This window comes from Malania oleifera, chromosome 3 (assembly GCF_029873635.1).
Source record: "Malania oleifera isolate guangnan ecotype guangnan chromosome 3, ASM2987363v1, whole genome shotgun sequence".
NCBI classification, from domain to species: domain Eukaryota; kingdom Viridiplantae; phylum Streptophyta; class Magnoliopsida; order Santalales; family Ximeniaceae; genus Malania; species Malania oleifera.
This window is the reverse complement of record NC_080419.1, coordinates 92,808,987-92,836,673: the sequence shown is the minus strand read 5'-3', so window position 1 is coordinate 92,836,673 and position 27,687 is coordinate 92,808,987. Positions and strand designations below refer to the sequence as shown.

Sequence of the window (27,687 nt, the reverse complement as noted above, 5' to 3'; positions counted from 1 at the left end):
CGGAAAACCTTGCAAACTCAAAACAATCCAAAACAAGTAATGCAAGTACTCAATAATGAATATACGAAACAAATCACAATGAGAATAATGGAAAGCAAAAAGGATACAGGACACAAGAATTTATGTGGTTCGACAATTTACCCACATCCACGGGAGCAAGCAGATGTTTTTCACTATATTATGTGAAGCTTACATCAAGCTTATCAAACAAGTGTTACAAAATATTGATTAAATACTAACCCTATGCATATAGAAGACTTATACTAAAACTAAAACAATTCTGTAGCAATCTCCGAAATAAAATCTTCCGAAATCTCCTAATATCCTAATCACCAATTCAAAATCTATGATTTGCGCCGAACGAAACTGTGGACGGTTTCACTGAAACGTCCATAATTTGATGTCAAGAGTTGTTCTTGCTACAGACTGAAACCCTTGACAGTTTGATACTGAGAGCAAACTATCTCTCATACCATTGACTGTTTGATCCTGCAACTAGTCTCCTTGTTCTTTGCATCACTATGCTTTCCTTGATGCATGTGTTTCACTCAAATATGAGTCACATCTCCAACAAAGATGGAGTGACAATAAGTCTTTAGCACTAATAGTTGCTTGATTGGTCTTAGTTATGCACGTGCCTTATGTATATATGGATATATGTAAAGTGTTGTTGGGCTTAGACTTAAATAAACTTTATTATATATTTTAGTTGAGTTGATCTCATATGTTTAACAGAGTTGAACATGCATATCTAAGCCCTCCACACACGAAATACATATGTATAAAAAAGTCAAAACTTTATTTTTTTTACCAATCCAAAACTTGCAAAACATTTTATGCCTTGGAAATGTGTTTTTTGGGTTCAAAATTTTAAAATTATTAAGTTTGTCTCGTAGATTTCAGGTCTAAAAAATTTAAAAATGCCTGTGAATTAGAAGAAATTCAATATAATTTTATACTAATTTTTTTTTAATATGAATTTAAGATTCGAAGTTCAAACTCCCAATTACTAGTAAGATTATTTCATAATTCTATCCAACTAGAACATTATCCATCCATACATTGTTACAAAACTACTGGTCATACATTTAGTAGATAGGAACAGAATAGAACCTAGAAAATGAAATAGAATTCATCACTTTCTTTTCATGCTCTCCACTCCTTTCTTACCTCATTTCATTTTAACATAATTATATTCTCACAAATTTTGGGTAGTTAATGCTTATGGTGATATGACATACCTTGAATGCTAATCTTTAATTACGAATCATGCTTGAGCCAGCTACAAGCCTACAGCTCAATGGTAAACAGCAGCAGAACCTCCCTCGTGCAGTCGTTTATATCATCCACCAGACATGCATTCGCAAAACCATAATTCGTGTAGAATTTCTAATGCTTCCAACACCCAAAACACTCTTGACATTCCTTCAGCATTTTTTCCCCCCATGGTCTAGGAAAAAATAATAATACTATAATATAATTTTGCTTTCAGAAAGAACCCCCAATTTTTCTAAAATCATAATAAATTTGTCAACATTTAAAGTGAAACTGACTAATATATTAAGAGATTCTATATATATGGGCAGCGTAAAAAATAATGGATGCAGATGCACTAACATTGGATTTCTCTATGTAGTGACATCATGTTAAAAACTTAATATTTCTTGCAAATAATATATATTTTTAACCGACATGTCTCTACCATGCAATTTTCCATCCTTTATAGGCTTTGCCTTTAACATATGAACCACTAGGACAAAGTCCTACACCGCAGAAGCAGAAGTTCTTGCATAGAATTACACAGCAAAGCTCAAATAGCAGCTATACATAAGCCAAATAATTATTTTTTACAATACAGACCAGCCATTACATACAGCTGATTCTTTTATTCCTCTTATCTCTTTGCTTTACTGTTGCAAAAATTTACAGTGAAAAATGACCCCATCTTTAATGAATACCGGGACGATGTTTGCTAATCCTTCATTAACTACAATTATAACTATTCAATTCTGTGAAAATGTACCAGAACATCTTTCCTAATCCAAAGAAAAAGCTCCACCGCAATACCTGCACGGTTCAAGAACATGCTGATAAAGTTTTCCTCGGAAATTTCTCATTGCAATTCAATTTCCAAAAAGAGAAGGCACAGAGGCAAAATAATAACTATGGGAATAATTTGCTGATGGGAAGAAATTATATTTGAGAAAATAACCTAAATAAGTCTGGAAGAAGTAGCAGATTAAAGTTTGACCAATGGAAAAAAACAGTCATATCAACTGAAAAATGAGAGAAGCATATGTTCTCACCCAAAACCATTTGGAATCATCATTGTTCTTCAAATATACTTCATAACTTGCATAACATTCAAGGTATTCATAAAAAATTGTGAATTATTCAGTTATGCACACTAAAATTAGAAAAATGTTTCTATAAGATGAAAACGCATTTCAATCTTTTGAAATAGCCAGTGGTTCATTTTTTTTGCAATTTTGAGTTGAAAGAAAAAGGCTTCTGTTTCAATCTTAAGAGTAAAAATATGTTTCACAAGGCTATAAACTGGTAAGATAGTCCTATCTAGGGATTTGAAACTCTAACTAAATAAAGCAGAGGGCTATATATGGATCTATTTCTAAACTCCTATTTTAACAAACACCTAGGGGCCTGTTTAGTTGTGAAAAGCAGTTTTTATTTTTCATTTTTGAATTTCCAAATAATTAAAGAAAACCACCTTGTTTTCCAATTTTCCAAGATATATCTAGGAAATCTAGAAAATGATAAAACATGTTTTCCAACTTTCCTATGCAAATTTGAAAAATTGGAAAATAAGGTGGCATTTTTGTAATTATTTGAAAAACTGGAAATGAAAAATAGATCAGTTTTTGACAAGTGAAAAGGGCCCTAATATTTCTTATTTCTGGTAAGCAGTCATGTCAAATAAAAATTTACTGAAATCTACCAATATGATGGATGTTTACCGACTCCAACAGGTCATCATAATCAGACAATTTTTCAATTATTTTCTATCTTCTGATAAAAGTACAAAAAGTTTCAAAACAAAAGGGAAAAAAAGTAAAGACAACATAAAAATAACTGCAGCAAGTAAAATGAATCACCTATTGCTGAACTTCTTAATGGCATCAGATGCATAAAGAAGTGTTTCATTGGCTTTCTCAAGAACCATATAGAGCTCTTTCCCTCTTGTAATCTGAGCAATAATCCAAGCATTGTTTCTTGCTCTAACACACACTTCCAAATCTTTCTCATGACCAGGGTCATCCCACATTGCTCTGCTCTTTTCCAAATCAACCCCTTCTCTAAGGTTGTTTAGGGCAATCAAAGATTCCTGCTACATGGGCATAAAAATGAGCATATCACCCCATTATAAAAGTTAAAATCATTAGTTGTTATCGCAGGTCACTTCAAAGTACTAACATGGCTCTACCAGGCTCGTTAGTCTTCCAATTAGAAGACTGCCAAGCACCTGGCATTGGTAAAAACATTTGGAGCTACGCTAAAGGTTTGACCAAAAGAAAGTCAAATAAAACATACAGCAGATCTATATATTACTTAACAATTTGATTAAAATATGATCTGTTTAGGTTGTAGAAGATTATATGAAAAGGCAAATAAGCAGTACACACAGATAGGTATAGCTTAATTAAGGCATCACCTCATCCAATCAAATCCAATCATGAAGGTGGAGTCGAGCGGGTGCATTAGGTCTGAATGTGGAGAAAGAACAGTCCAAAATAAGGGGATTAGGGTCTAGCAGTCTGGCTCTGCCTACTCAAGGTTGTATGATAATAGTGGTAAATACAAATATAAAGTTTTTAATTTAATTTCGCAGTATTTTAAAAAAAAAAAAAAAATTGTTCTCAGTTTTTGCTTTCATATTCAGAAACAATCAAACCATAAATGGCTGTTTGGTATCGCTATAAAAAATTATGAAAAACGAAAACAGAAAACCAGAAACAGAAACTAAAAGCTGAAAACCGGCAAGCTGTTTTATTAATATTTTTAGAACTAAAATTAAAATTTTGATTAAACAAATGCTCATTTTTGTCCTTGAACCAAATAAAAATTACAAAATATGATTAAAATAATAAAATAACAAAGCAAGGTATTTTTTTTCCTCCAATTCACATGATCCAAGGTATTTTTCCAGGAAAAAGTGAAAAAGAACAGAGGATACAACAAGGCAACACTACACTTGATTCTATTAAAGCAAAGGTTTAACTAGTGCTCCAATATTCTACAAGAGTTCACTGCAATGCTTCAGTGTGTCGGGGATCACATATACCAGTTAGAGAGATTGGGTGCACTGGATTACACAGAGTCGCAATTGTGATGAGAAATCTATATGGATAAGGATGTTGGATGCAGTACTTTTTGGGTGCTTGACTAGAGATCAAGCAGATAAAGATACAAGCATGTGGCAAAATATCCTGATCCCTTGAAGCATTTTCACACATATGCTGATCAAAGCATAAGGTGAGCTTGGGCTCGCACTTTCTACATTCTCGTAAGGGTGAACTGCTTTGAAAAAATTTGGGGCAGTAATAATGTTTTTTATGCGAAGAATAAATTTATTGTCGCCCTTGTATGGGAATGCATCAAGGAATCCAGGGATTGAAACTACTACTGCTAAGGCAACATTTGTCTAGTGGATCTCTTTTATTTCAGTCAATATGTGACAGCAAGATAAGTAAGTGGACATGTAATCTAAGACCAAGGGGTGAGCTTGAAATTTATAGTCAGATTAGCCAGTTAGCTCTCCCCCTATGTCTTCCCAAGGTACCCAAATGAAGAAGTCAACCCAAGGGTTTTTCTTATAGCTATGAAAATGGCCAAGCATTTTGCACTGGGAGACTTCTACTTAAGTTTCATGTAACATTGGTTACATTTGTACCGTGACACGGTTTAGCAGTTTATAGGTCGATCTGTAGAGGTGACCTATATCAATTTTTACATTCTTGCAAATGTTCTTTGAGGAGCAGTTCAGAAGGCGCGCTCCCAAGCACAATTTCTTCTTGCTTTCAGTTCAAGGAGGGTTCTCTTCAAATTTTGGTCATAGTCTAATATTTCTTCCAAGAAGACTCAGCTAGACCCCATTGATTGCAAGAAGGATTTTACATTCTGTGCATATATAGATGACCTCTCTGGCTTCAACTCTTGGCACCAATATTGATCATTCTACCACTTGAGATCATACGGTTAAAAGATTTGGAGGATTGAGACTTAGGACTTCTTCAACTAGAGTTACCTAGAATGTGGCCCTACCGCCTATCGTGATAGGAATGTCTACTACTAGCACCATGGTCTTAAATTTCCACGAAATTGTCGAAATTTCCGATTACCGCAACCCTCGAAATCAAAATGGCAGTCGATTTCCATCTTGTATAATTTCCGTCGCAATCTCAACGAATCATCTCGAAATTTATGGAAATCTCAAAATGTTAGCGAAACTTGTCGAAATTTTAACTATACAAAGAAATTTCCTCGGAATTCAAATAAGAGATTTAGGAGTGAAGTGAAATTTCTCTCTTAATTTATTTCATTCATTTTTATAGAAACAAAAAGAATATTACAAATGCTTTTGAAATTATATGAAAAAATAAACTTACAACAGCATTTTATTTAACCATTCATGTCTAAATTATCATTATTTGAATAATAAATAATATTTAAATGATTATGAATTTCATTTATATTAGCTGAATAGGTTTAACGTACATTATCTTACAAATATGTTTGATACACATACTATATTACAACTTTTTCACCTCATGCACAACATAGATGTACTTAACTTGAAATATATTAGTCCTAAAACTTACATTATTATGTTTGTTAACCGTTTCTAAAGTTTCACAAAGAATTCAATGTTTCAATACTGATTTCCGTTATTTTTTTTTTTTCAAATTGAAATCGAAACTTCCATCAAAATTTCCGTACTTTTGGAGCTTCAAAATTTGATTCAAATCGAAATTTAAGACCTTGTCTAGCACCAACCAAGACTGAGAGATTTATTTAGTTACACTTACCATAACATGTATGTTGTCCGTTAGTTCAAGTATAGCCAGGGCATATCTTGAGATATCGCATTAAAGTGAAACTGCCGATTTCTATGAGGCATGTCCAAAATTTGGGTCAAACTAATTACACTGAATTAAACTGTCGACGTAGTTCAATTATACAAAAGAAACAGTTAGGTTCAGTTTAGATTTTCTTACTTTTTCAGTTTGGCACTCTGAGATAGGTGTTTCTTTTTGGAAAATTGACAATTTTTTTTATTAAAAAAAATCTATCATATAATAATATAAACATTATTTAACTTCTTTTCCAATTTCCTCCAAGTTTCAATAGGAAACCCCGAGTAACCACACCCTCTTTCACTCTCCTGCTCCCTTTCTCAACTCAAAATGAAGCCTTGGTGATTTTTGTATTTTTAAGTTTATTTCAAGTATAATAATTTATGGTTTCTGGGTATTTCTGTAATTTCTGACTTTGGGGTTTATTTTGATCAATATTAGCTTTTGGGGACATTTTTAATAATATTCAACGGTAGTTTTGTGATGGGAGTTATTTTTGGTGGGGCTTTAGAAGAAAAGTGGCTTTTAGAAGGGGGTATGTGCAAAATGGGAGTTGGCTTCTCTCGGAAGCCTTGGGGTTGGTGTAAGTAGGAGCCTTCAGCTACTTTCTCAAGAAGTTTTGGCTTTTGTCTTTGAAAAGATTTCTCTACAAAGCACAAACCAGCTAGGTTTGTGAAGATTTGGAGGCTTGGGTTCTGAGGGTTCGACCTTGCAGTACGTAGGAGTCCCTCCATTGCTGCTAAAGGCGTGAAAGGCTAGCAGAAGCTGACTTTCTTATTCAATTTCCAGTCTGTTACAGTGCCAAAATTAGGTAGTTGTTCAGATTTAGTGTGGATTTGAGGTGTTTGAGCCAATAACTTCAAATAGAGGTTGATTTAGCCTTGGGCTTGATGTTTGTTGATATGTTTTCATAATTCTCTGCAAATTATCATTTTTGTATTCATCTAAGGACAAAGTTGCTGTTGTGCCTGGAAATTTCCCTATTTTCTGAAAGAATCTTTCTATTATTTTGAGAATTCAGTTGCATTTGAGTCAAAGGGCGGGCCTTGGATCAACGGTAGGGTTGCTCCTTTGTGACCGATTGGTCATGGGTTCGGGTGCAAGGAAACAGGCTTTCTACATAAAAGTAGGAGTAAGGCTGCATACACCGTGGCAGCCCTCCCCTTGCCCTTGCAAAGCGGGGAGCCTTATGGCCTGGGGACGCCTTTTCCTTTCCTTCTTTAGCTGTCATTTTACTCAAAGAAGGTCGTTAAAGCACTATTCTGAAATCTCATTTTTATTTGTGAATTTCTCCACTGTTCCTACACCAATTTGCATCACTTAGCCTTGGCACTCAGAGGCTCTCCATTTGACAACTAGTTCATCTCACACACGTTGCTGAATTCAATGCTCCATCATATTGCCATTGATCTGTTGGTCTTCTCCTTCTATGCTGCTACCTCAAAGATTTTGGTAAGCACTTGTGCCTTGTGAGCCATCAATCCAATTGATGACTTCAAAACCCTGGATGATATAAGATTTCTAGGGTATTATTAGGATGGGCAGCTTGATTATATGCTTTGGACCCTATTGTCAATCCTCGATCCTAATTGTGACATATTAAAAGAAAGACCTTCCTTTCTGCCTATTAAAGGAGAGGTAGTTCAGGAAGCTGCCATTGAGATTTTACAACCACCACATAGGGAGCCCAAGCACATAAAGGTAGTTGAGGAAGCTACTATTGAGATTGAAGAACCCTTGGGTTGGGAGCCTCAAACGCAATTGATTGAATTCATCATTCGAAGTAAACTTGTCATGTACACCTCCACAGACTCTTCCATCATATAGTTCTACTTTGTTTTGAAGTTGGCATCATCATTACCTGACATTAGTCACGCCTTCAATCCTTGTCATGATCCAAATTCTACATCCTTGGGAGGTTTAAAATTCATGGATGCTTTCTGAGGGGGAATGATGCAGCATTCGAGCAAGCATTTTTCTAATTTTTATTGCATTTTTGTTTTTATTTAGGGCATTATTAGTACGATAATATCTTTAAGATTCTAGGGGTTCACAAACTTAGAAAATTAACATTTTAGCATATTTAGGTTTATAATTATATATTCCCTATCTCCCAACACTGTAAGCCTAAGGGCCCTTGTCTATTAGCTTTTAGGGAGATTGAAATTGAAAATTGAGTTCTCAAACATTGGTCATGCATTACCGACCTCTAATGAATGATGTTTGTTGGCTACAGCAAAATCAAAACCCTAGAGCTGTCTTTAATTGGTCGTAACCAAAAAAATATTCACTACCCTCTGTTTCACTTTGTATTAATTGAACAATTAGAATTTGGTGTGCTCTGAATTTCTCATACCCAATTGCTTATATTTAGTATTAGTATTTTTGGTAGTCAGTGGAACATGGGAGGGGTTTGGAAATTGGAACACACCAAAAAAAAAAAAAAGCAATTTTATAATAGATCGATAACAGTTTGGTTGGTTTAGTTTTGAGAGCTTTGGAACCAGCCAATCAGGTTGATTAAGGCTTACTTGGCACATACTATTCTAATCCCCTTGTTGTGCACTAAAATTTTTTATTATATTAAATTTTGGGCTGAACCAACTGAATAGACACAATTGACTGATAGTGATTTGTGCAAAAATTCACAAATTTGTGTTGAAATTGAAAATTGGGAAAAAAAAAAAAATCATGTACAACAATCCTCATCATTGTTAGTGTGGCTCTAGGACCGAGCACTCACATTATCCTAAATTTGCCCTCCAAAAAAAATATTTTTTAAAAGACTTATTAAGACACAGACTGTAATTAGGAGAAAGGAGCAAATCAGGCATTCATAATAAGATATTTAGGGAATAGTGCATAGGCATTCTCACAAAAAGAGGAGCTATGAGATATTTGGAGAAATCCTAAGAAATTAATGGCTTTTCCCCAAGCTCTAAGCCTTTAAAAGGGTATTAGGTATTATTACGCATGTTAAACCCTAAAGACAATAACTGGAAAAACAATTGAAAGTATAGAGAAGAAAGGAGAGGGTGCGACAAGAGGGAGAGTAGAAAAAGGGCAAACAGTGCAAGAATGGCTTCAGCCAATTGTTGCAAGCAGTTTCTGGTTCGTCAGAGGAGAGACATCCACCTTGAGAAGATGTAGCAACATTCTGGGGAAGAAAAAACTACCGTCATCACAAGAGGATGCGTCACCTATTGTGGAGTTTACCACTTCATTCGTATTGAATCTTGATCAAGCTTCAATTTGAGTCACTCAAGCATTATGCGGCTGCTTGTGCATGATGCAAGTCTTGAATTCTTAGTGCATGAAGTCCCTTGCCCATGATTTCAAACCTTCAACAAGTAGAAAAATTTGTCTTTTAATAACACGTCATGGATATCAGGCATTGAAGCAAACACCCGCTTCATATATTCTCTTACTGCTCAAGTATGCTTAAGATCTTGTAGGTTGCGTTTAGCAATGTACTCAACATTCTCAAAAAAGAACAATGCCATGGGCTATTTTTTAATTCTTCCCAAGTATCAACCATACACCTGCTGTTTTGGATTGCATCATATACTCATTACTCCACCACAGTTGAGCAGTCCACTCAAGTACATCATACCCTTGGGCCTTGGATACTTCGCTTCCTTCGAATCAGCTCTAACCACACGAAAGTATTGTTTGTCAAAAAAATTTCTGTAGCTCCTTAGCATCACGAGCACCAATGAATGCTCGTGATTCTAATACCCTTGCTCTGTCATATTCTACTCTTTTAGAATTAGCATTTTTGAAAGCACAAACCAAAAGGTTCATTTTGTTCTTATATACTTTTATCAACAATATAATTACATGAAGTAAATTATCTATTTTAATAATATATTGACTTAGGCATTGTTTTCTGCAAACAATGTGTATCAAGCTTTAACACTCCCCCGCATGTGTAGCCTAATAGCACACAGAGAGATAAACACATGATAAATAACACCCATCCTAGGAAATACAATAATTTTTTTGACACCACAAAATAAACGCAGGCAACGAGACTAGAACCTAGGACCTCTTGGCAACTTGGCTCTGATACCATGTTAGAATACCACTTTACCTAAAACCTTCACCTGTTAGGTTGTGGGCCAACAATGTGTATCAAGCTTAAACAAATACAATTTAAAAACCTGTAATTTAAAAGGCATTTATGACATTGAGGCACGCCCTGATGTGTTTTAAGATTAAAATATCTCGTAGTGTAATTTAAAAGGGCCAAATCCTAAAAGCCAAATGCATTTTGGAGCTCCGCGCATGCCTCAGCCTAAACAACTCATATTTCATGCTTCAAAAAACAGGCATATGGATTTGGACCTCCCTCACCCCCATCCCCAAAAAAAACTTTAAAAATAAAAAACATATTGTTATAATAAAAAAAAAATATTAAAGAAACTTGAAAATAACCAATTAGGGGACAAATGTTCTTTTTGTTCATGCAAGCTACAATGAAGCAGCCCACCCTCTATCAATGAATACTCTACTTCCTTCAACAATCATCCTCAGTTGATCTTCTTCACCAAGAATGGTCCTCCACAGGACAACAGGGCCGAACTGGAAGTCAGGAACACTCCCTGCACATTTGCTCCTAGAGCAGTTTTCAGTCCAACAGGTGAATCGCTGTCCCCACCCTTTTTTCCCCAAAATTTTCAGTTATAAAAGATTAAACTTTAAGCAGCTGTTTCCCTGCAATGAGTGGTCATTGGTTAGTAATCCCACCCCCTCCCCTCCCCTCCCCTCCCCCAAGTGCCAAGTTTTCATGAAAGGCTGAACTTCGAGCTGCTGTCTCTAAGTTCCCCCCCTCCCCCCCTCCAATTTTCCATAATGAAAATCTGAAACTTGACACTGTTTCACTGTAATGAGCTCTGCTATTTCTCATTTTTTTCCCCCAATTTCCTATGATGAATTTCTGAACACTGAGCTGCTGTTTCATAGTTTTAATTTTCCGATTTTCATTCCTAAAGTGACTGAAGCTTTTGGAGCCACAAATACTGTTTCCCTGCCATTTGAAACTACTTTCAATTCTCAAGTCTCACTATTTTTAAAATTTTCTGCCGCAGCTGCCAATGCACCCTGCTCAACATTCAAAAAACAAGTCTGGTAGTGAACTGAAGGGACTGAAAAAAATATTTTGCTTGGAAGTGCATAAAAGAAGTTGATGGAGAAAAATAATTTTAGATGCAAATTTGTTGATCAATCTTGTAGTGGGACTGTCACAAGAATCAATATTTAAGCATCATTTGGCTGGTACCAGGGAATGAGACCTTGTCCAAAGATTCCTGAAGATGTGAGAGCAAGATGGATCTTGCACTTGCAAAATTCCAAGAGAAAGCTAAAAGAGAAAAAAAAAAATCTCGTTGAAGAGATTGGATTGGGTCCAGGAGGAGGGGTTGAGAGTGTATCTTCTCCATCAGATGTGGGGCAACAAAAGAGTGAGGTAGCTTTAATCCTTTTCCTAAGTCTAAAGACCTAACAGATAACTTCGCATCTTGGCAAACTAAACAAGCTACTCTAAAATCAAATTGGAAGAAAGAGAGGAATGAGGTGCTTAAGAGAGTTCAGGGATGTGTATTCAACAATGCTCTTCCTTTTCATTTGATGGATAATGTCTATTGGCATTTTATGGTGGATGGGATTGCCAATTATGGGCTGGGTTTCAAGCCTCCTTCCATAGAAGCTCTATTATGACTGATGGTTAGAAAGATGAATGTTCAATGATCCTCGTTAATTTTTGTAAATAGTCCTGCCACTACGTGGATTTTGAAACTCATTCACAATTCTAATTCTATAGAAAATGGTTTCAATGTTTTCATATCTGGATGAGATGGTTGAAGTTGGTGAGAAGAATGATACGCATAACGCGAAGAACATAAGCAGTGGAAAGAAGCTTATGAAAAAAGGGAGAAGCTGCATTTGAATCCATGTGCTGCTTATTGTTTACGTCTTTCGTTGGAAGACATTGCAAAATTGAACATCAATACAACCACGATCCTAAAGGCAAAGCAAGTTCCAAGCCAACAAAAAACTCATCCATAGCAACACACTTTGCAACTGCTTTTTTGACACTCCAAAGCCTCTACAAAAGCAAGGCCCTTAGGCCATGTTCTCTTCAGAGATATGGTGCAAGACTAATGCAAAAAAATGCATAAATGTATAAGGGCTCGCTAAAATGTTTCATTGATCAACATTTTTGGTCTCATATTACTTATGCTATCAAGAGTGTTGTCCCTCCTGTTTGTGTACAATGGCAAGTTGATTCTGAGAAAAGACCCGCTATGCAGTTTATCTAGAGTTGATCGATTCAGAAAAGGAAAACAGTGCTGCCAATTTTACTAAAAATACCAAGAAGTATAGACCCATTTGAAGGAAAGTAGATGATGGTTGGACTCCACAAATTCACCATCCTTTCCATGCTTTGGGTCTCTAATTCTATTTGATTGCATGGATAGAATGTTGGAATATGGGGACAGACTAGATACAGAGATCCAATTGGATTTGGTAGATAATGGAAAGGGGGGGACTTTGTGAGTTGAATTGCCATCACTTCAAGAATGTTGAAAAGCCAAGATAAAGATAACAACAATCAGTTAATTACTACTTAATATTCTATATTTTGGCAATCAAGCTTAATTACTAATGAAGCAGATAATGGTCAAGCAACTCAAGCTTGTAGTAGCTCTTGTTTAGTTGTACCTTAATTTCTTGCAAAAGGAAGAGTAATCATTCTAGTGAAAAGTTAAGTAAAAGATCAATAATAGTTTTGGAATATGCTGAACTGTCATTTTATGATTCTAAATTATAACTTGATTGAATATGCAAGCACTCAAGAAAAAGGCAAGAGATCGAAATGCCCCAAAGTTGAGGGAGAAAAAAGAAGTGGGAGAGAGAAAATTTCAAGTGAAAGGTTGTTGAAAAATTCTAATAATTTAGATTTGTAGAATCTTTGATAAAGAAGATGTTGTGTTGCTCTCGTTTCTTCTCTCTCTCTCTCTCTCTCTCTCTCCCTAATGTTTATTAAGAGTGTATTGTTTGTTTTCAAGAGTTTGAACCTTGAACCACAAAAATAGCGCGAACTTGGTAATATTATGGCATATGCTTATCTTTTGACATGCTTTATTTGAGTTTGTGACAGGGGTGTGCAATCAGTCAGTTTGGTTGTTCAGAGGGCAAATTATTGAGAGCAGAAAATTTTCAATGTAAAATCGAACTAAATCGAACCAAACCAAAATTCATTAGAAATCGGTTACCAAACCAACCAAACTAGTTGGTTTGATAATGACGAAAATCAAATCAACCAAAATTCATGTTGCTTTTTTCTTTTCTCCTTTTTTCTTTTAAAAATTTCCAATTATAAATAGTAACAACTACAAGAATCCTATATTAACTTGAAAACTAATAAAACTATACATGTTACAAATCAGTGCTAAAATTTAATATATTTTCTAGATTGATTTTTCATTGGTTTTTTGTGAAAAAAAAAAAAGGCAATTCATTTGGTTCAGTTTTTGGACCACCAAAACCAAAACTGAACCAAACTGAGCCAAATTCATTCCAAAAACTTAAACTGAACCAAACTGTTTCAATTTTGGTTGGGTCAGACGGAAGTCATTTGAAACAAACTTGGCACAGCCCTAGTTTGTGAGCTAAAAAGATGGCCTACATCCACATGTTATATAAGAATTATGTTTTTTTTTTTTTAAATATTATTCTAAATTTTTTCTTATGTTTTAAACTTTATATATATATATTTTATTATTTATTTATTTGATCAGCAAAGGAAAATTCCATTAAAGGGCATCAAGGGGATGCTACCCATGTTGTTACATACTCTGCAGGGTGTTAAAAACAAAACACAAGAACTGCACGTGAATCAACTAAGAACAAACCATTATGCCATCCAATAATGATCCATTGTTTTTTTTTTTTTGACAAGAAAAGAAGAATTCCATTAATAGAATAAGAATATACAGCTAGGAGGATAAGACATCTCCTTAACAAAGTCTGGAAAATCCAGATAAGAAACACAAAGAAACAACCTAAAGACTTAAAAATAAGAGTGAGAAAAACCAGCACAAACCAACACTCCAACAAATAACGCCAATCACACCGAATATCAGAAAAGCTCACCCCCTTAAAATTCCCTTGTCACACGCACCAAAGAGAAGCCAAATAACGAAGCTCTTCCCAAACCAGCCACTGAGATGACTTCTTCCCCAGAAAAATGTGTGCATTAGGCTCCACTCACAACCCCCAAAAAATTGCAAAAAAGAAACACATTTCCAGAGCACTGCCCTTTCCTTTTTCTGCCAAAGCCAGCAAAAGACAGCCAAGAAAATGCTCTATTGTCTTGGAACTCACCCAACATTCGCCTAAAATACCAAATAACTTATTCCAAACCCTCCAAGCATAGCCACAATGAATGAACACAATCAAAGAAGAGAACACAAATATCTGTAGATATAGCCTTCAAAGTCTCCTAACCTGCAGCAAGTATTTGGTATTAATTATTTAATTCTATTAAGCGCAACCAACCAAATAAAAGCCTTAATTTTAAATGGGACTTTGGCATTCCAAATGGGACTATTGAGAGGAAAAGATGAATTAGACCTATTCAAAAAATCACAAAAGGATTTGCATGAGTAAACCCCCAAAGGATCTAGAGACCAAGACCATTTATCCTCCTCTAAAGAAAAATGACAGTTATTCAACAAGATTAGCAAAGAGGATAGCTCTACCAACTCCCAATTGTTTAACAATCTACGAAAGTGGACCACTTGAATAAGCAACAAAAGAAGAAATAGACCTCATCCAAACATGCTTCCAATGGAAAATTGTCAAAAAAATATCTCTCAAGTCTCGAGGGAGTGAATTTCTTATAGAAGGGTCTTATCGTGAACATGCTACTAATGTCCAAGGTCCACATGAGATCGTTTGTGGTGTTACCATAGTGGCTTTTGTATAAACAATCAAAGAAATTAGTAAGTTGCTTCATTTCTCAACCTAAAGCAATCCTAATTAGAGGAGTGTTCCAAAAATTCCTTTGGTAAAAAATTTGGAGAGATTACTGATGGCGTCATCCTTGTCATAAGCTAGACCCAAGATGAAAGGAAATTTGGTGCTAAGGGGAGATTAGCCGCACTAAACATAAAAGAAAATATTGTCCTTGTTCGCCACTCGGATGCTTATATAAGGGTAGAAATCCTCCCAACCTTTCCTTACGAATTTCCATACTCCTACCCCATAAGGGCCTCTCCTGGCTTCAGTAGTCCAACCATTATGCTGAAACCATACTTTGAAGCAATTAGCTCCCTCCAACGATTATTTTTCTTCTTCATAAATCTACAAAGCCATTTTCCAAGCAAATCCTTGTTGAAACTAAATAGGGATTTGTCCTTAAACCTCCATATCTTAGAGGTTGTTTAACCTCCCATTCTACTAGGTGGTATTTAGAATCCTCCCCCTAGCTCCCCCAAAGAAATATCCTTTAAATTCCCTCCAAAGTTTTGACAATTGAGCAAGGGATAGGAAATATGGACGACCAGGAGATCAGATAGAGTGCTCTTTACAAGTGTAAATCTCCCACCTTGGGAGAGATAATTCCTCTTCTACTAGCCAGCTTTCCTTCAAGTCTTTCAATGATTCGTCACAAACACCTTTGGCTTTGAATTTAGCACTAAGCAGAAGGCCAAGGTATGTAATTGGAAGAGCCCCAATTTGCATCCCAAAAAGCCCACAAGGATTGGCCCCTCTATCATGTCCCCGTGAATAATAAGCTCATTTTTTCCCAAATTCAGCTTCAAATTGGAGACTGCTTCAAAACCGCGGATGCACATAAGATTGAGGATCTAATGAGGGTCTTTTCCACACAAAAGAGAAAAAAAAAAACAGTTTCACCCACGAACAAGAGATGGGAGACTTCCATTTTCCTCCTGTTCATTCCAATGCTAAGATCCTTGAGGAGAACTCCTTTATAAGACTTCTCTCAACATTTGGCTTAAAATTTATATATCCAAGAGAAATAATAAGAAGGAGAGGGGATCCCATTGCTTCAAGCCTCTGGTAGAACAAAAAATATCTAACAGGTAGCCATTACAGGCACTGAGAAGGGTCGAGTTGAGATGCATTGATGAATCCACCCACACCACAAATCCCCAAAAGCCATTTTAGTGAGAATATGGAGGAAATCCCGGTTCACGTAATCTAAGAAATTTTCCAAGTCAAGTTTACAAACCATCCCATTCTTCCTTGTCCTTTCAAAGGCATCCATGACCTCATTAGCTATAAGGGCAACATCCATGATCTGCCTTCCTGCTACAAAGCATGTTGTTGTTGGCCAATGACCTCTGAACTTACTTTTCCACACCTCGTAGCAACAACTTTGGATAGGATCTTATAGATACTACCACCAGACTAAGAGGGCAGGAATCCTTGATGTTGTACAACCCAATTTTCTTGAGGATCAAGGGAACAAAAGTGGAGTGCAGACTGCTCATAAATCTGCCTGTGACATTAAAGTCGTTAAAAATGTGGATAATATCCTGCTTGAGGAGACCCTAATCAGCTTCAAAGAAAGCCTAAGTAAAACCATCAGGGCCTAGGGCTTTATCTCCATCACTCCCCTTGCTGGCCTGGAAGATATTCTCCTCATCAAAGAGTCTTTCCAGCCACTGCACGGTAGAAGGGGATACTGAAAGTGACCTTCTACTGCTGGTCTCCATGGCACTAGTTCAGTATAAAGATCCCAACTGCTGAGGCCCCTTTTAATATCCTCCACTTCAACTAAAATTTCACCCTTAGTTTATATTCTAGACAAAGAATATGGTCGGGAATACATTCCCACGAGGCTTATGCGTCAATGCCTTGAGGGCCTGAGGTTTACGCATTGCCTTATGCCTAGACCTTTTAGAACATTGATTTAAACTAAGAAATCAGAATATAATGAAACACAATACATAAAATGATCACGGTTCGTACAACCATGTAAATGAATGGCTATAGACTGTATTTTTATCTCAAGATCAACTGTAAGAAAAATATTTTAAAATTTTTTTTAAGGAATTTACAATATACAAATATTTATGTCATTTCAATGAGAGAATAAAATGTATTATTTAGATGCTAGTTATAAAAAAATATACAAATCAAACATAGTGTGAATTAACCTAAAACTGAAAATTTTAAAAAAAGTTAAGAATTAAAAAACAGATAAATTTAAAATGGAGTTTAATTTTAGGACCGCACAGACAATCTAGCAGCAGAGCTGCAACTGGAGATCTATAGTGCTCCATAGCAGTCTATAACAGCCATTAAAGTAAGTACCCTGCTAACTGGGATGTCTTTGACATATTGCAACTTCAGGATTGCAAATACCATCACGTAATGGCTAATTCAACCATTATTATACACTAATCTTTTAACCTATGCCGGTACTGTGATGATTTCAAACAAAAACAAAAAAAAAAAAGCAACCCACAAAGTGGCAAGTTTGAAACAAGCAAATGGAGGAGGTTTCGTGATAGTTGATGTGCTACGTAGGATGGTGATGCATGCTCAGGGTTGCAGAGTTAATAGAGAGTATTAGATGGTGGATGTTTCTCATTTACAAGTTGTAGATGTTTCTCAAACCTTTTTTCTTTTTATACAAAATAAACTTCTTTAGAACAGCAAGGAGAGAATATTACAAAAATGAGGACAAGGAGCCAATGAGGAAAAGGAATAAACAAAATCAGCTCAATAATGCCACCCAATCATGGTTGAAATCCTCAAAGCAACATCTCTAAAACAACCTGCATTAAAAGCCCAAAGAGATGCCAAATACACGCACCCTGTCCCAAAAGTAAATCTAGTGACAACCACTTACCATAAAATATTTGAGCATTACGATCCAACCAAATTCCCCATAAAATAGAAAAAGAGCACACTTCCAGAGTCTCCCGACATCCGTGTCCTTCCCAAAACTAAAAGAAATACTCAAAAGCTCCTCCACCAACTTCTGGCACACACAAACTTCACTGAGAACTCCAAATAATATATTCCACAAACATGAAGAAAATGAAAAATGTGAAAACAAATGGGGGAACATTCTCCGAGCTACTCTCATTTCTAAAAGCACACTAGGAGATAACACCTTTAATTGTCCTACTCTATAGTAGATTGTTCATGTTAATTCTACTAAGGGCCACCAGCCAAACAAGCACCTTCATCTCAGAAGCGACTTCAGCCTCCCATTTGCACCAATGAAGAAGAAACGAAACTCAGCCTTAACAAGGTGAGAAGAAAGTGCTCGCGCAAATAATCCCCCAAAGAACCCAAAACTCACTTCCTACCATCATTCAAGTAGGGATATGACTACTCTATAGCAAAAGAAGCAAAGAAGAAAGCTCCTCTGACTCCTTATCCTTCAAATCCATTTTAACATGAAAATACTTCAAATCCATTTTAACATGAAAATACCAAGAAAAGGAGTCATTATCCAGAATTAAAAAGGTGGAAATCACATAATTATAAAGAGAAGAAATATGATACAAATGAGCAAATGAACAAGACAGCACAGAATCCCCCACCAAAACATCCTCCAAAAGTGAATACGATTTTGACCCTCGTAATTTAATAATCATTTTTGGGAACAGAAGCTCGGCCATTATAGAAAATCCCCCAAAGTTGAGTGTCTGCAGTGATATTAATTCAAAAAATTAAAACCCCAAATCATCAAATAGTGCTTGTCGGTAAATAAATTCATCTCACAGGATGTTTTCTGGTCTAAAACATGAAAAAAGTTTTAATTTTGATCAAATTACCAAGTTGACCAAAGATGGACATTTCCACATCAAAATCTATATACGATTGTGCACACAAGAAACAACACCAAGTGGCACCTGCCAGAGTGCTAGAGCAATTTCCAATCAGTGCCTGTGTTTTTTCTCCATATTATCCAAAAAAAGTCCTTCCTTCATAAGTATGACACTTAAAAATGACAGATAAGTTACTAAAATTGACAAATTTATAGATAAATGTGCATGTTATTTTTTCCTTTTCATTTTGCCCTCTTACCAGTGACTACCAAAAAGCTGCTGCCCATGAGTACTGAAAACCACAGGGAGCAAGTGCACGCTCTTGCCTGCATCTAGTAAAATAATCTCTTTTTTTTTATAACAAAAGAAGAGAAATATTGACATGAGGAGAATTTATGAAAAGGAGAAAAAGACTTATCCAGTCAAAAATATGGAAAAATTCATAAAAAAACAAACTAATAAATCAAAAACTGGAAAAAAAAAAAATTCAGAGCAGAAGATTCCTCCAATCTTGCTGAATATTTGATTAGTAACTCCCTTAAAGCAACTGAAACGAACACACCATAAAGAAGCCAGGTAATGTATCTTCTCCCAAACCAGCAGCCAATTCAATTTTCTCCCTGAAAAAATCTGAGCATTACGCTCCAACCATAATCCTCATATCACTGCAAAAATACCACATTTCCATAGTGTCATCCTCTCTTTCCTTCTACCAAACCCCTCAAAAGAGATAGACAACAATTCCTCAACCGAAGCCAGACAGACTCCAGATTCTCCCATCACACCAAATAAATTATTCCAAATTGCAGCTACTATAACAATATAAATAATCATTTGAAAAGCAAAGAATGCCCTAATCACATGTGACAAACACATTTTCAATGCCAATGAAACTAGAGCTCAGTATTCCCTTGTTGGTGTGCAACAAAGAAAGAATTGTTTTAATTTGGAACAGAAGGGCACATAATTTAAAATATTTAATGAACATGACCTGGCAATGGCATCTATAGAAAAGTGCTAATTTTATAGTCTAGCCCAAATAATCACCATATTTGATATTGAATCCATGTCTTTGTTAAGAAAATAGATAAATAAAATGCAAGCTGCAGGTATAACTGCTTGATACTTCCTGCTATGTACAGAAGTAGCAAACCAAATTTTACAAATTAGCTGAAAGAATGGTAAAATGCTGACCTTTGTTAGGGTTGTAACCTTTGCTGATGGAGAAGCCCTAGATACATTTCTGTCCCTATCCACTAGTAAATAACGATACCCACTAACATGATAAGCATTCTCACCACCCCATCCTTTCGATAGTTTCTCTTCCACTTTTAATATCTTGAGGAATGCCTGAAAGATTCAGCAGGTAAGAAGAAAGAAATGCAACAAATTTTTCACATTAACATAGCTAAGGGGCCATTTGGTATCACTGCCAAAAATTATACCAAAACTGAAACCCAAAAACAGAAAATAAAAATTGAAAATTAGCAACCTGGTTAATATTTCCAAAACTAAAACAAATTATCAACCTACTTGAACTCATGTTAAATTTTGTCCTTGAATCAAATAAAACTTATAAACATGATTAAAATAATAAAAACTCTGAAAGAATATAAAATTTTGAATGGATGGTTTAATCCAGAAAATTCATTTATGAATATTAAACTCAAGAAACAGGTTGCTACAGGCCCACAAGAAAACCATAAAATCTAATTTTCAGTTTTTTCCGACAACATAAGCAAGCACGTTATTGTGACATGCTTTTTTCATTGTACAGCTATGAAAACAAAAATAGAAAATAGAATAGATACCAAACAGCTTCTACAATGATGCAAATGAATGAGAATGTGGGGAAACAGGTATCAATCCAAATCCAAAAAAGGCTTCTATAATGGAAATTTATAGCACAAGAAGCAAAGAGAAATATTAGAAAGTGGTATACAGAAGGAAGTAAACAATTCAAAAGAAGCATCTTGTATCATATGGCACTGAATGTTGCTGAATACAATAGGTGAAGTATTGATGCTTCTGTTCTAGAAATAAATATAAATAATATAGTTTGGAGCAACATTTCAGGACCATCATGTCAGCAAACACATCAGAAATAGGGATGTGAAAATGATCATATAACTCTCAGGGCTAACCCTGTGAAGGTGGCGAGGAGATGCCTGGAGAGTAAAGTTCTAGTTAAAAAAGGGACTCACTGGAAATTGAATGGTACTACAGTGAATTAAAAAAAGAATGAAGAAGAAGAACAATCAAATTCCAAACACTAACTCAAAATATCCAATTTAAAGACCTAAAAATGTTTTAGGCATGCAAAAAAATAAAAATAAAAATAAAAATAAAGACTAGTCAATATGGAAACAAAATAGAATTCAAATTGTTAAAAGAAAAATGCTCTCCTAAAAACTCCAGTAAGCTGATTTTCAGCAAGAGAACACACCTAATTAAACTGAAAAGGCAATAGATTTTACTCTTAACAGAAATAAAGCTACTCAAAATAAGCAAATTCAACCAAAAAGAGAGTTCTGTAATTTTAATCTATTTCAATTTTCAATAAAACACTACCAGAAACAAATTCCACACCCAATCCACCCATGTGAATACTAAACTGGATGCCAGAAAATCCAACATTCTCGATTCTTCTAGTAAAGGATTCTCAATAAAGCTTGTACATTAAAAACATAAATTGAAACTACTTATAAAACCATTGAGAAACACAACCACCATTGACATTTCATTCCATACCAAAACGACTTCTTAGTCTGTGTGCCCTCAAGGCAGTTTTGGAATTCCAATGAGGTTCTCTCTTCCTTAAACTAACTAAGAGGTAGCCCATCAAGACATACAAGATATTTTTATTAGTTGCACAGAATTTTTTTTTTTTTTTAACCAAACCCTTGGGTCATATTTGGCTCGTGAAATGTCCATTCCTAGGAATAGATGGTCCATATATGGGGATTTGATAGCTTACAAAAGAAAACATGTTATCATCATAAAACAAATGAAAGCAAATAAGTTTGTGTCATACCATCAAACATGGGATAGGATAGTAATATGGGACAAGTACAAAAGATCAGAAATAGAGAGAGAGCGAAGGGAAAGAAGAGAAAGAAGATATCCGCGAGTAATCTTCCATAGAATAGACATTCCCATGGTGAAATTCAGAATAATTATTCCTTGTCTATTCCATGTTATGGACTAGTAAAAAATTTTGCATTACCATTTGTTTTATGATGAAGACCGCTTTTCTTTCGTAAGCTATCAAATGACTATATTTTGACTATTCTACAAACCAAATTTAACCTCAATCAATTTTGAACATCACCATGTCAACCACGTAAATATTTAAGGGTGCAATGGCTCGGCTGCTTGGGTAATCCTAAATGACCTTACATAATTAAAGGTCATCTTATTCCTAGAAATAAAATTACTATCTCACATGGATATTTTAGTTTGATTAGCTCATTACGGCCTGGGAAAATAAGATTATATTATTGGCATAACAGGTCTATACTAATGTTATTTCAATAAGAATACTAGAACATCTCTAACACTTTAATGATAATAATATTACCTATATTCTTATAATGTACATATGTATACAACAATATAATGTTTTTTAATTGTAATTATTAAATTGTAATTACAATTAATTATTTAATTGTAATAATGAAAGAAAATAAAATTTATAATAAAAAGAAAGTAACCATAATATTTTTATGATAATAATCATGATAATAAATCTAATAAATTAATAATATGTTTATGATGGCAATCACAAAAATAATTATAAATATTAAATAATCAATCATAATACTAAAAATTAACAACAATAACAACAATAATAATAGTTAATACGAAGGGGCAATTTCATCCAGAAGCAATGAATGGTAACGATGTTTTTGTCCCATGGATTCCAATGGGAATCCAAGATTATCTTAGAGAGGTGGGTTTTGAACACCCATGTTTTGGGGTATTTTACTTCGTTAGAGAATTCAAGATACCTTGTCACATAAGATTCACATGGGTTCCAAACATAAACATCCAACATTCTAGAGGCCACATTCTGGGAATTCTTTTGGATAACCAAGGACACATCGCAGTATATTTATTGAGCAGATAGGTGTTACATGTATCACTACTAATTATTGAAACTCACAAGCTGCAGCCATGGATTTTAGCGGTAATCAAATTTTAAAATTTTTCAATTTTCATGTATAAGTTTGCACATTTGAATGCATAAACAAGCGCACGAAATAAGTTCTGATTCAACTGTGTTCATCCCTTACGCTTGCAAGATTTGCAGCATCAACATCCAAGTCATACACAAGTCTTTGCATCAAAGACAAGAATTCAATGAGAAGTGTAAGTTTAAGCTAAATTATGTAAGTCAATACGACCCGTCCCTGCCCCCAAAAAAAACAAAAACTCTTATTTGAGTTCATTTTATGGACTCAAAATCTCTCAATACTACATTTAACAATTATTGTAGTTGGATTCATTTCATGGAGTTTAAAATAAATGTAAATCATTGTAGCTTTCCAAAAATATTCTTAATATGATTTTTTTTTTTTATGAATAGCAAATGAAGTTTCATTAATAGGGAAAGAATTTACAAGGGAAAAAGAGATATCTCCCAAAGAAAATCTGGTTCAAACCAGAAAAAAATAAACTAAAACAACCAAAAAGAGAAAACTTCAAAGCAGCCAGGTCCTCCAATCCTTTTGTAAATCTTGAAAACTAGCTTCCCCAAAAAATTCCAAACCCGACAGACCACAAAGAAGCCACATCCTGAATCTTTTCCCACATCAAGACCAATTTAGTTTCTTCCCAGACAATATCCATGCATTATGCTCCAACTATATACACCCCATACAACTGAAAATAAACCCCTCCTCCACAGAGCTGCCCTATCCTTCCTTCTTCCAAAGACAGTAAATGAGATGACTGACAAGTAATCTACTGAATAGGGGCAAACCCAACTCTCTTCCATAATACCAAACAGTTTACTCCACATCCTCCAAGAAAATGCAAAAAGAGTAGCAATGCTGTCTCGGAATTCCAAAAGCAAAGCATGCAAACATCCAGAGAGAGAGCCTTCAAAGGTCACCTAATTTGCAGCAAGTTATTGGTATTAATTCTGTTAAGCACAACCAACCAAGTAAAATCTTTTATTTTTGGAGGAACTTTAACCTTCCAAATAATGGGATAGAGAGGAAAAGAGGAGTTGGAATAGGTCAAGAATCCATAGAATGATTTGCTAATCAACACCTCTGATTGATCCAGAGACCAAGAACGAACATCCCTTCACAAAGATAGATTGCAATTATTCAGTAAGGACAACAAGGAAGACGAACTTGAATAAGCATGAAAATGTGCTACATGAGAAAAAGCTGGGTATCTTCTCTGGCAAGTAGCTTAAAGCCTTTATCATACTCAGTAGATCCTTTTTCGTTAATCATCTACAATGCCAATTCCCAAATTTGGAATTTAAATTTTCCATCTCAGCATTTTCCCTACATGATTTATTTTTTATTTAAAAAAAATTTATTCAATATTAACTATTTTTTAATAAATAAAGAAATTTAACAGAGAGGAATAGTACAAGAAGAAAACAAGAAGGGAAACAGGGACGATAAGGTGTCCTCTGAAACAAAAAAGAGCAAAATAAAAACCCAAAAAACAAAGATTACAAATTAGCTCTATCCAGCAAAGGCATTCAGTCCTGCTGTAAATCTGCCAGAGGTAGATGCTGAAAGAAACTGTTAAGGCTTCATATACATTACTAGCTCACAACCTAATAGCTTAAGCTTTTAGGTAAAGTGATAATCTAACATGGTATCAGAGCTGGTTATCAGGAGGTCCTGTGTTTTAGCCTTGTTGCCCATGTTTATTGTGTGGCGTTTAAAAAAAAATTATTGTGTTCCCTATCATGGGTGTTATATATCGTGTGTTTATCTATCCACGTGTTGTCGGGCTACACATGCGGGAGTGTGTTAAAGCTTGATATACATTGTTGGCCCACAACCTAATAGCTTAAGCTTTTAGGTAAAGTGGTAATCTAACAAAAACCATTTGCCAAAACCTACAGCGACGCAAGAAACACCACTCTATTCCAAAGCAAGTTAAGAGGAGTATTCAAGTTCTTAAAAATTTTTGCATTTCTTTCAAACCAAAAACACCAAAAAATAGCCATAATCGAACACTGCCAAAATCTTTTCCCTCTTTCCCCTTTCCCAATCCCTTACACATCAAAGTGCAAAATGCCTCCCAAGGAGGAAGGGAACACCCAATTTTCTCCAAAAATACCAAACAACTTACTCCAAAGATCCATAGAAATGAAATGTAAGAACAAGTGTAAACAACGACACACACATGAGGTGGTATAGACTTGTTAGGTCAAAGTTTCTTAAGCCAGTCTTGTTTTTAAATTTTTCCACGATCGCTGTCTGCATAAAGGCCTAACCTTAAAAGGAACTTAGGTTTCCGAAAAGAGTAAGGGTCAAAAGAAGTTTAGGAACATGAATCAATGTAAGAATAAACAGGATTTACCAGAAAAAACAAAGAATCTAAATCCCAAACTCTTTCTCACTTCCGAGCTAAAAATGAAGCACATTGATCAAAAGGGCAAGCTCATTGTTCTCTCCCATTAGAGTTCCTCCCAACGTGAAAATACCAAGAATGTCCACTCCCTCGCAAAGGGAAGAAGCAGAGATAGCATAATCATTGAAAAAAGATAATCGATCAAGATGAGGATATGTCATAATAAAAGGAGCATCTCTAGTACACTAATCCTACCGGAAGCAAATTCTCTTATCATTTCCAACATTGCACTAAGCATGACAAAAAAGGGAAAAAAACCATGAATCTGGGACACAAATTCCAAGAATTTGAATCGACAATTAACCCCAACTTTAGCATCCCACCCTTCTTGAATAAATCCAAAATTAACATAGATTACCCTATGCCAAAGAGAGTTAGGTCCTAAAGGCAGCACGCAACCACTTTCCCACCAAGGAAATATTTTTGGAGAGCAAGTTATGGAAACCCAAATCTCCCTCCATTTTGGACCTACTCAAAGTCATCCAAGTAACAAGATAATTCTATCGCACTCGCCCACTCTCAACCACTAGAAATCCCTCATCAGTTTCTTTAATCTAGCAGGCACTCTCACAAGAATTTTGAGGAAGGAAAGGTAATACAGGGGGATAGAAGACAGACAAGCTCATAAGGGTAATGTGACCCCCAAGAACTCCTTTCCACCCATCCAACCACCTGACATTACTCATGAACCAGTCACGAGTAAGGTCACATAAATCATTCATTTCTAAAATATTCATGGAAGTACAATGGGCCTAATTGTGCATTTCAATGACAGAATTACAAGGATGGCGCCTAAGAAATCAGCAGCTCAACTTACAATATGGATGGAGTTTTTGCTATGTATTACTGCTGTGTTAGTAAGCACAAATTTGAGGGTATGATGCTCATTGCAATGTACAAGACACACATGACACATTATAAATACAGATGGAGACCTATAGCTGTGATTAGGTTTTCGGGTGCAAACACCTCTTAAGATGGTATTAGAGATCGTGACTAGGAAGTCCTGGGTTTTATTCTTATTGCCTTTTTTATTGTAAATCTCTTAAAAAATTATCATGTCCTGAGTAATGGGTTATTTTCTTATAACAAAATAATATATATTAGATGAAAAGAAAATAAAGCACAACATATGGGACAAAAAGTCCTCCAAATAAAGTAAAAAATAAAACTAAGAAAAAAATAAAATAAAAAAAAATAAAACTAAAAAAATTGGCCAAGGAATCCCCTTTTCAAACCCTTTCCACCATAGTTTACTAAGCTATTCAAATTCACTAATTCCCTTTGTCCAATCATCTTTCGAATTTTACCACCCTCCATACATGCTTCATTACTCCAATGTCACTCAACTTTAAATCCATTTTATCCAAAAGACTTTGAGCTTCTAAATCCTTCTTAGGAACATCTAACATGGGCATAGGCAAAATTCCTTCCCTACTTTGTAATTTGTTCACCAACCCATCGCTATCAAAAATAGAAACTCCTTCCAAGCCTTCAAATGGGGGTGGACCGGTGGATGGACATATGATAAATCCCCTATTTCATCCCAAGAATCATAAATGTACCCATATTGTTCTCAAATCCTGTCCAATAACAACCCTCCACAATCAAAGTCACTAATATCATCAGCCTTTGAATCTGAAAACTTGCCCAACTTCTTGCCCATCTTTCCTTTACTAACCTCGTTACTACATCCAACCTTCTTTTTTTAACTAGGGTCTTCCACGATACTAAAGTCTCCTTCAGAATTTCTCCTTAGTAACTTTGGCATTGACTCACCAGAATTTTCCCTCTCTTCTTCAAAAAGATTCTTCATTTCAGCACCCATACAAGCTACCTTAATACGAGCATAAACCTTTTTACCCTCAAATCTATCAACACTAAGAATCCGATTGTTAGATTCCCCTAAAAGCCAGCTTCTTCTTTTTTACTTTTCTCCGTATCGCCTTCTACTACCTCTTCAATACTTGACACGATTTTCACCCCATGATCTTGTCCCGAATCTAATATGCTGCTAGAATTCTGAATTTGTTGGTCATTCCAACTCAAATATCAGAACACTGTATGCTAGATTTGGATTCAATTTGCAGAATGTTTACAGTCCTCCTTCCCAATACTCATTTCCTGAGATCCAGGAGCAAAATTTTGAACCTGCACTTTGTTTG

General features: G+C 35.3%; 1 protein-coding gene across 13 annotated transcripts in view; it reads right to left on the bottom strand.

Moving 5' to 3' along the window:
- Positions 1–1,646: 1,646 nt before the first annotated feature.
- LOC131151725 (vacuolar fusion protein CCZ1 homolog B-like) overlaps positions 1,647–27,687 on the bottom strand; it is a 75,549-nt gene continuing 49,508 nt past the window's right edge. For 7 of the 13 annotated variants that reach the window (XM_058103108.1, XM_058103113.1, XM_058103116.1 and 4 more), the window contains 3 exons: positions 20,108–20,263; positions 3,114–3,343; positions 1,647–2,067 (listed from right to left, as the gene is read on the bottom strand). In XM_058103108.1, the coding sequence (XP_057959091.1) occupies positions 2,037–2,067; positions 3,114–3,343; positions 20,108–20,263 (417 nt within the window). In that variant the 3' untranslated portion in view covers positions 1,647–2,036. Of the gene's footprint in view, positions 2,068–3,113; positions 3,347–20,107; positions 20,264–27,687 lie in introns of all 13 variants that reach the window. The other 6 variants (XM_058103106.1, XM_058103112.1, XM_058103115.1 and 3 more) reach the window with 1 other exon arrangement.